General features: G+C 57.7%; 1 protein-coding gene across 1 annotated transcript in view; it reads right to left on the minus strand.

Moving 5' to 3' along the window:
- ZNF598 (zinc finger protein 598) overlaps positions 1–6,897 on the minus strand; it is an 8,813-nt gene extending 1,916 nt beyond the window's left edge. Inside the window, exons 1-9 of the mRNA XM_014539990.1 lie at positions 6,864–6,897; positions 4,460–4,658; positions 3,577–3,706; positions 2,978–3,189; positions 2,652–2,869; positions 1,965–2,082; positions 1,178–1,365; positions 956–1,040; positions 69–847 (exon numbers count right to left, since the gene is read on the minus strand). Of these exons, the coding sequence (XP_014395476.1) occupies positions 69–847; positions 956–1,040; positions 1,178–1,365; positions 1,965–2,082; positions 2,652–2,869; positions 2,978–3,189; positions 3,577–3,706; positions 4,460–4,658; positions 6,864–6,897 (1,963 nt within the window). The remainder of the gene's footprint in view (positions 1–68; positions 848–955; positions 1,041–1,177; positions 1,366–1,964; positions 2,083–2,651; positions 2,870–2,977; positions 3,190–3,576; positions 3,707–4,459; positions 4,659–6,863) is intronic.
- Between the last annotated feature and the right edge of the window lie 3,096 nt (positions 6,898–9,993).

Below are 9,993 nucleotides of genomic sequence, written 5' to 3' on the forward strand. Positions count from 1 at the left end.
CAGTCTGACTCTACTACCCCAACCCCTTCCCAGACATTCAGAGGCAGGCCTGAGCCAGGTGCACCTACCTGGGGGAGGGGGCATCCTAGGCAGGCAGGGACCGCCAAGCGCTGGAAAGTCTTCCTGGGGCGTGGGGCAGGGAAGGGGGCCCAGGGGCCGTGGGAGCCCCGGGGGTTCCTTGGGGACACTCCAAGCGGGGACTGGCCCCTCTGTGTGTCCATTGATGATGACAGCGACTGGCCCCTCAGCTCTGCCCTTAGGGGCCGGGGGGGCTTGCTCAGCCCCAGGGGGCCCATCCTTTTCAGGGGGCAGTGACAGGGGTGATGTGGCACCCAGCTTCTCGGAGCCCACCTTCTTCTTCTTGCCGACTTTGGTGAAGGTCTGGGTGGAGGCCAGCGCTAGCAGGGAGGAGACGGCAACCGTGGTGGGCACGCTCCGCAGCTCCTGGGTGGTGAGGCCAGTGCGGCTATCCTCCTCTTCCTCCTCCTCTGGGGGCGGCGGCCCACCCTTTTTGTTGCCCTTACCCCCTTTCCCAGCCTTCCTGGGGGGTTGACTGCCCCCACCAGCAGCCTGGGCCCCTGGGGTGGGTTGCACCACCTTCTTGCTGCCACTGCTATTCCAGGCAGAGATGAGGCTGGTGGGGGCTGTGCTGGGTTTGGAGGTGGAGGACACCAGGGCAGGGAAGTCGTCCTCCTGGAAGGTGCTCCTGCCCCTGGTAGGAACAGGGTACACCAGTGCCAGCCCCACAGGGCCCGGGGCTGTTGCCGTGGAGCAGGAGGAAGAAGTAGAGGTGCAGAGACTGGGGAAATCTTCATCCTTGAGCTTCGAAGTGGAGGGCGGAAGGGTGCTGAACCCAGGGAGGGGAGAGGGGTCAGCAGCCTGCCAGGCCCTGGACTGCCCCGTACCCACCCTCCATGAGATCCACACTTTTGCCCCAGTTCACGTGCATGTGTACCTCAGATGTGTAGCCCCTGATGCTGAGGTGTTGGCTGGGAAGGCCTCTTGGCTTACAGGACCGTTTGTCGAGGCTTCCTTGGGGCCTACAAGACACAAAAGGACTCTATGTCAGGGCTGACCAATATTGAGGGAGCAGGAGCAGGCCCTCTGGGGTGACCAAGGAGCTTCCCAGGTGGCTCCCAGGCACAGGCAGAGCTGCCTGCAGGCAGGGCCAGCTCACCTGGGCCTTCACCCTGAGTCCGTAGCAGGCGCCGGGGCCCTCGGGGCTCCTCAGCTCCCCACATCCCTGCCTCCTCCTTCTTGAGCCTGCTGCCCTCCTCCCGGTCCTCACTCTTGTGTATCTCCTGCTGCTGCTGCGTGGCCACCGAGGCCCGGATGGCAGCTGCCACTTCTCGGTCCTCTTCTTCCCTGAGATGGGGAGGCCTTCAGACGGGGCAAGGCCCTGGACTACAGCGATGTCAGGGCAAGGGGCTCGGGAGGGGCCTTGTCCTTAGGAAGCCTGGTCACCAGGAGGTGTGCCAGGACGTAGACCTAAGGCCAGCAGAGTGGGTGCAGGTCCACCCTCCCTTGCCACAAGAGGGAGCTGTGGAGCAGCAGTTTTTCCCTCAGCCTTAGGCTGTGGCTACAGGCAGCACCTGGGCTCAGTGCTCTGGGATAGCATTTGGGGTCCCCAGATGGATCCTGCAGGGCATCCAGGGCAGCCCCCCAGCCTGAGCAGGTGCCTGCGGCACTGGTGTTTCACAGCACAGCTGCAGTGAACCTCCAAGTGACACAGGCACCTCACACCCACCCAACCTGCAGGTCCTGGTGTCTGGCTGGAACTAGAGGGAAAAAGAGAAAACATCTGCTCGCTGAAGACAATGAGCAGATCCTATTACCATGTCCAGACACCAGATGCCAGAAGGCCAGAGTCCTCTGACTCTCGTGCCTGTTCCAGCCCAGCTGTGGGCCACTGCCACCGCAGCAGTAGTGCCAGAAGAATGTCAGCAGCATGCAAATCCTCCCACCTCTTGTACCTCCAGCTTCCTCGGCGGCTCTGCTGGGCTCCACGGCCACTGGCCCGGCCTGCTCGGCCCTGGCGGTTGTACCTGTCCACCTCCTCATAGTCCTCGCCACTGACGGTCCCTATGGCCAGCACATAGCTTGTCACGGGCCCAGGCCAGGCTGATGCTAGTGCTCTGGCTTGTATAGCAGAGGCTTCCCTGCCCCCACAGCATGTGAGCTAAAGGGACAAGCTCAGACACCTCAAGGGTTCCACACCAGCCCCAGGCTTCTATGGCTTGGGTACCATGTCAGAGCAAGAAGTGGGCTTGCAGAAGGGTCCGGGCCTGCCAGCTGCACAGCCTCAAGACAGGACCCACACACAGCAGGTGCTCAACAATCTTCCACAGCCTCAGGACAGGACCCACACACAGCAGGTGCTCAACAATCTTCCAACCCGGGGAGCGTCCCAGGGACTCCAGAATAGCAGACCCAAGATGCTGGGGGAAATCGCCTCCAGGAAGAGCTCCCTGTAGTCATAGCGTGCTCAGAGAAGCAGGCTTGACCGGTATCCCTTGTCCCCACTGACACATGAAAGGTTGAAGCAGGACTGGGTCTGAGGCCTCCAGAGCAGGAAAATGTGAACCCTGCCTTGGGAACACCAGGCTGGAGCCCTTGGGAGCCCTGCTTGGCAGAGGGGAGGCCCTGCTCACCTTCGTTCCGGCGGGAGTGTCGTGGCGTGTAGCTGAACTGCAGGTCTATCTGGCGGTTCTGGCGGGCCTCAGCGCGGCTCCGGCTATGGCAGGCTGTCTTGTGGGCCTTGAGGTCGATCTCGGTGCGGAACGCATGGGTGAACTGCTCGGTACTGCAGCGGCCCTCCTCACACAGGAAGTGCTTCTCCCGGAAGTGCTCACGCAGATAAGCATAGTCGCTGACAGAGTGTCAGCAGGAGCCCTGTCAGCCCCACCACCCAACCAGCGGCCTCTGCCCAGCTTGCTCCGGGTGTCCTAGGGACCACCCCATGCTGTCCCGCTCCCACCTGTAGTAGTCTTGGGCTCCATCCGAGTCACAGAAGTGGCAGAAGTAGTGGTCTCGACGCAGGTGCTTTAGCAGCTCATCGTTGTCTAGGTAGCGCTCATCGCAGAACTTACAGAGTGGATGCCCACGGTGCGATGTGTCATCGGGGTCTCCCTGCATGCGGTGCCGCGCCAGGTCCTTGCGCGAGTACCATTTGCGCTCATATGTAAAGATCTGCAAGGAATGGGGCTAGGTACAGGGTGCAGGCTCCCAGGCCTCCCAGCTCTTCCCACAGCCCAACTATGGAGAGGTGCCAGCTCTGCCCCAGTTACCAGGAGCCTGGTGGGCCTACATAGTCATTGGGAGCCCTTCCCTGCCTGGGCTGTGTGCAGCCTGAGCTCACACAGGAAGTGCTCTGTGAGGCAAGAGAACTGGGAGGATGCTGGGGACTCCAGAGTCCGGCCTGTCCAGAGTCAGAGACAGCAACCAGCCTCTCACAGCTGTTTGGCTAAGCCCTGCCAATACCATCCCCCTACAGAGCCTGGCCACCATCTACCTCTGCCTGGGACCCTCCCTGTGTCCCTGAGAGCCCCAGATGGGGACTGTGAGGGTAGGGCGCACCTTGAGGTGTTTGAGGCACAGCTTGCAGCAGAAGAGTTCATGCTGCTTCCTCATGTGCTGCTCCAGGTCCCCGAAGAGGCCGAAAGGTGGCAGCTCAGGGCACCTTGGGCACTCATGCTGCAGCAGCTGCCTAGGAGACACCAGGAGCCCCCCGCCCGCCACAGACTCTCAGTGCTGCCATCTGGAGCAAGCACTGCCACCTCCTCACAGCCCCTCGCTCCATGCCTCTGCAGATGCCCTGGAGCAGGAGCCAGAACAGGCACTCCCACCCGTGCCCTCCATGGCTCTGACCTTTGAGCCAGATGGTGCTGGGAATGGGGTCAGAAACTGCTCCCTGCCAGGGCCCACGTCAAGCAAGGCCTCAAGATGGGATTAGATCTATGATCTAGGAGAATAACCCCTGTGTCAGGGGAACAAGATAAGCCCATACAGGGGGCTGGGGTCAGAAGCCCAGGTTCTAGCCAAGCCAGGGCTGCCCCTCACCTGGAAGACTAGGACTACCCCACGACAGCCATATCCCTTTGTGGGGTTTTCCCGCCATGGGCCAAGAGCCTGACTTGCAGGAGCTCTTGTGCACCTTGAAAGGCTCCAGAAAGCAGGCGCTGGGTGCTATGCCAGGAGCACTTTCCCTGATTTCACCTCCTGCCCCCATCTGTACCCACCTAAGGAGGGGTGTTGTGTCTCCAGTTACAAGAGAGGAAACGGAGGACAGGAACCCAGCCACCTGGCCCTTGACATCCATGCTGCACCAAGTGTCCCCACCCTACTGAGGGTTTTGGGGAGCACAGGAGGTGACGGAGATGTGCCCATGCCTGCCATAAAGTGCCCCTCAGATGCAGGCTGGCCAGACCGTAGGAGCCCAAAATGATGCTTCCTTTCTCACCTGTACAAGGCATACACTTTCCCATCAGCAAAGTAGATGTCATACTTCCTTTCATGCTGTAGCTGGTCGATGCGGATAGTGGCAAAGGCAGGAAGCTTCTTGCCGAAGACCACCTGGAACCGAAAGTGAGAGGGCCTCGTGAGCAAGGCAGTGGACAGCCACTGGAGGATGCAATCAGGCTGAGAAGAAAGAAAGAGCACTCAAGGCTCCCCTGGGAAGCCAGAGGCAGGCCCCTCTCCTCACCTGCAGTTCATGAACTTGGGGTTGCTGGGACAGAAACGAAATGCCCAGCCTCGCCACCAGGAGGCGACTGGCTCCCCACTCATTAACGACCAAGCCTACACCTGGACAGACAGAGGGTGGACCCCCAGGTAGGGACCAACCGTCCAGGCAAACCAGGATTTAATCACACAGGGGTTGAGCACAGGACAGTTTTCATGGGAAGAGACAGAGCCCAAAAGCAGGTAAGGAAATAAATGCTGCCAGGCCAGATGGGTCAGGTGACTGTGTGTCAGGGCCTGGCCACCCTGTGTCCACTCATGATGTTTCCATGATGCCACAGGAGAGGAGAAGGGCTCCTCCGTGGGACTCAGTCATGGCCCAGGCTATTCTTGCCCAGCTTCCTACTTGTTAACTGGGCTGTCTGTAGGAGCCAAAGGGACAAGCTGGTATGCACAGGGCTGGATGCGGAAACCTACCAGCTCAGCAGCTCCTCAGGGGTCTCCCAATGCTCACTCTTGGATAAAACCTGCTGGGCCTGCTCTGTCCTTCCAGACCCCTGTCCCAATGTCAGGCCTCCCTTATCCTCCAGCCCCCCTTTTTCTGGCCCCTACTTCCCTCCCTTGGGTCAGGACGCCAGCCTGTCTCCTCTCCGTGCCCCTTCCTGCTCCACCACTGTCCTCCCAGCCTGGAGCTGATTGCTGGCCTCAGTTCTGAGTCCTCACCAACACACTGGGGATGGAGGGATCTTCACACTAAGAAAGGTCACGGCAAAGTCATCCCTTTATGTTTAGGCTCAGCCAGGGAGGATGGCTGGGACCAGAATGGCCATGAACCTGGGAAAGTACAGGACTGGCTTGGGAGAGCAGGTGCTCACTCTGTCCCCCAGCAGCAGGGTAGTTAAAACTGGTTCCTTGGGTAAGGATCCCGGGAGCTCAGCCTCCACCTCTGAGGACATGCTGGAGAGTAGGGGTGGGAGGAGGAGGCTGACACCCAAGTCTTCCCCCTACTCTGTCCCAACAAGAGCTCAAAGGAGGTGTTATGGCCCAGCCACACCCATTCTGGGGAATGTGGGGTTGAGCAGGGCCCCACAGGCTTTCTTCCCCTGGCCCTCATGTGTGGCAAGGCCAGGCACTGCCCTCTGCCACATACTGAGCTAGAGTGGAGCCTCGTCCCAGCAGAGCTCCCATGTACTCGGGGGGGCGGGGGGGGGGAGTTACGGCTTTACCACCAAAGGGTTACCCTCCACATCTCTCCCCAGCTTATCCTCAGGCCTGGACCTTGAGCTGGGGTTTTCTCAGGGATCTGCCCTCATATGGCAAGCCCATGCCCAGCCCTGCCTCTGAGTCCTCCCAAGGGTACTTTCCAGCCCAGACCCAGTGTCTGAAGGCCCAGGGCTGAGAGCCAGGCAGGATGCTGCTGGAGGAGCTATCTGCCAAATGAGGTGCCGCAGCTAGGCTGAGGCAACACAGGCTGCAGATTTAGGAGCCCCAGCATCTGCCTGCAAGGTGGCCAGGCAAGCAGCCTGCAAGAGAATCCTTGAGGCTGCCAAGAAATACCCAAGCACAACAGACTTAGCAGAGGAAAGACTCCTTTCCCAGAAAAAACAAGTGCTGGATGCCCATGACACCACCTCCCTGCTCCAGCATCCTCTTTTCAGCGGCCATCTCCTGTGGGTGGTGTCTCCTTGGGCTGCAGGCACCCTTGCCATGGACAGAGGCGAGGTGCAGGTTTCAAGACCAATCACCAGGCTGCTTGGGTAGGTGCCTGTCCCTCCTGAGTACTCTGGTGGGACAGGCCAGGCTGGGCACATTTGAGCCAGGCCAGAAGGGAGACACTAGGTTGGCTCAGGAAGGGAATGGAACCATAGGAAAAGGCTTGGGAAAGGAAAGTGACTGTGGGCATGGCTGGGGTTTTATGAGAATGAAGGTGGCAGGTTTGGAGTGGGGAAATGCTAATTACCCCTCCCAGACAAACTGTGAGACTGGACTCTTCCCCACCCCCAAGGCCTGCACCCAGCAGACGAGAGTACAGCAGTGCAGCCTGGTATGGCTAATATCCTGGTCCCCAGCAGAGGCTGAGCAAGTGGTAAGATTGAATGGTGGACAAGGACAAGGACATGGTGGCCTGGCCAGGGATGGGCAGGAATTCACCAGGGGTCCAACAAATGTAGCCCAAGACCTACCCACTCTGGTGATCACCTGATGGAAGTGGGTCATGGGTCCAAGGACAAAGGCCAGACCAGGTCTGGGCACTTGAGGATGGGCCACCCTGGGCAACCCCTGGGTATGCGAAGCAGTAATTGACCAAGGAGGAAAGTGCACCCCTGGGGGGCCCAGGATGGCCAGGCTAGTCCCTGAGAGGAAGGGGGAGATGGGGGTGACAGAGCTCACACTGGAGCACTCCACAGGGATGAGACTGGGGCCTTGCTGCTCCCACTCCCAGTATGCAGTGAGCACTTAGTAAGAGTGAGTCACGAGAGGAAAGGTGCTGCCAGTAGTGACCACTAGCAAGAGTGAGCCAGATGGTGAAGGGTGGGCAGTGACAATGGCCTTGAGCAAGGGAGAAAATATAGTATGGGCCCTGGGGATTGTCCCACCTGGAGAGTACAGGCACCAGAGGAGCCCAGATGATGACAATCTTAGAGGAGGTCCAGGACCAAGGTGGTGAGGAGGAGGCACCAAAAACAGGAAAGTATGACCTGAGTCGGCAGAACCTGCCTTTAGCCACCCCCTGCCTGCCTGTGAAATGGGGGTGGGGCTGTATTAGGTGGCCTACAGGGCCCCTCCCACTTTGCAGAGCAGTCCCATCAAGTCTCTCTGACATCACTGGGGACCAGGGCAAGGTGGAGAGCAATGCAAGAATCATCTTTTGGAAGAAGTAACCTTGAGAAAGATGCCATCAGGGGGACTTGACATCAGTTTCAACCTGTATGCACTCAGCCTCCACCCTGAGCACCTGCCAGCAACCTAGATTGATCTGGCTCCTCGCCTGACCAGCAGCTGCAGGGCTATGCTGCGTCTGCTCTTCCCAATGCCTGGCCCGATAGGCCGGCACAGGGAAACACTGTCAAGGTGCAGGAGTTCACCAGCAAATAGAGCTGGCCTGTTTCACATGGCATCTTGGCACACTTTCCTCCCAGCTGTTTTTCAGAGTTAGTCCCATCAGGGAGGGCAGAGCTGAGGCAGGTTCCCGGGCTGGGGGTTGCTGTGGGATTCCCAAGTTGGTATGGGACACAGGAATTCAGAGGACATTGTAGAGCTCAACAAGGGAACAGGAAGGGTTAGGGCAAAGTTGCAAGTTCAAGAGTGGGAGTGCCTTGGCCGGTGTGGCTCAGCTGGTTGAGCATCATCTGGTGCACCGAGGGGTCACCGGTTCAATCCCTGGTCAGGGTGCGTACAGGAGTCAACCGATCCATGTTTCTCTTTCTCCCCCTCTCCTTTACTCTTTCTCTAAAAATCAACTTTTGAAATATTGTAAGAAAAGAGTGGGAGTGAAGCAGGATGGAGAGGAGCATCATCTCCCCAAACTTCCCGGGACACCCTCCTGCTGCTGAGCAATTTGGGGCAGGCCTGCGAAGGCTAGGGCCACCCAAGGCCATCTGATGCCAAACCACACCCCAGCTGGACCCTGCTGACTGCTCATGTCAACACCCCCTTGCCACAAAGCACTCGGGGAGGGCATGGATCCCACAGGAGTGAGAGACCAGATGTTGGCTACAGCAGACAAACGTAAGTATCAGCTCACTTCTGATGAGACCAGCAGTGCCAGGACCATGGTCTCCTCAGCACCATCTTTCCTGGACGGAAGCTACAGATGTCCTGGGAGACCTAGCCATTGAAGAGTTTCATCATGCCGGGCAAGACTGGCTGGCAAGGCAGGCTCTGGCAAAGCTGGGAGGTGCCCTCTGAGTAAGCCCATAGTCTCCCCGACTGTGCCCGCACCCCACATCTCTCCCAGGCCCAGGTCCATCTCTGTCCACCCCGTTACAGACTGACAGCATCCCCAAGTGTCTTTTTCTGATAGGGCACAAAGTAAGTGCCCACAGAGCACTCACGAATTACAGAACCCACGTGGCTCCTTTAACATAAATGACTACTTTAAAAAAGAAAAAGAAGAAACCTATCCCCCAACAGTGTTGTTCCCGCCTCACTTCCAGGAAGAGAAAGTCAGATTCCCTGGCAGATGTCACCAGCCCAAGCTTTCCATGAACAAACCTGGGGAATTTCACAACGCTGGACGCAAACAGATCTCAAAGGGCAGCAAACTATGGGAACCACAGCTAGGTGCTCCCAGCCAGCAGCTGGCATTGGGGGGAGGGAGGGGGTAGCTCCCTGACGCCCTCTGACCCTTCCAGGGCTTCCCGGTCAGGACAGACTCAGAACCCCACCCCCCACCCCCGCACTGGAGAGCTGAATGAGCCCCCCAGTGGGAACTGGCAAGAAGAAATACTTCATGGAGTTCTCCATCCACCCAAGCACCCTGAGGAGACTTCATTGGTTCTATCTTCCCCTCTGGGAGGACATCAATAGATGAAAAATGCCAGTCTCAGTACAGGGGCGGGGTTGAGGTAGGGGCAGGAATACAGCTGGCCAAGTTTGCTTTCAAAACAGATTGCCTCTTGCTTCTGGAGGTGCTCACTTGCCCTGTTTCCTCCACGAGAACTTTAGCCGAAGAGGCAGTAGCTTGTCTAGAAGGGAAAGCGTCACTTTAGTGAGAAACCATACTGATCATGACTAAAACATGAGAGAGAGGAAGCTGAATTTGCCAAACCTTGAATGGTCCCGTAGGCAATTTAAGATGTCCAGGAGCAGCGTGAACAGGCTTTCCAGGGTCATACTGTGGACAGGTGGGAAAAGGTAGATGCTTTTCATGGCCTTATTAATATTTCCCCACCAACAGTGATTCATAAATGCTACCACTTTGTCAACAGACCAATGGTTTAATGCATGTATAATAGTTAGGAGTGGAAATTTTAGAGTCTCCAGTAGAACTGAGTCCAAACCAGAGCTTTCTCGTTTTATCAAACCAACAATTGTTGGATTTCCAATTGTTTTTCTTTTGCTGGAGCCAACTGTTGGACGTCTCTAGCCAGTTTTCCTAAGTTTCAGCTGTGGAAATGATCCCTTTGGACCATGGCAGAAGTTTGACTACTGCTGGTTCCCTTAAGGGCAACATCCCTTGAGGAAGTGTCAGCAAGGGGATTTCCTTTAACTTACAGAGAATCCAGTTTAGAGTGCCCTGGGCTCTTAATAGCTAACGCAGCAGGTAGAAGTATAACAGTGACGGCGAACCTATGACACACGTGTCAGAGG

Source organism: Myotis brandtii, unplaced genomic scaffold, assembly GCF_000412655.1.
Source record: "Myotis brandtii unplaced genomic scaffold, ASM41265v1 scaffold233, whole genome shotgun sequence".
Taxonomy (NCBI): Eukaryota; Metazoa; Chordata; class Mammalia; order Chiroptera; family Vespertilionidae; genus Myotis; species Myotis brandtii.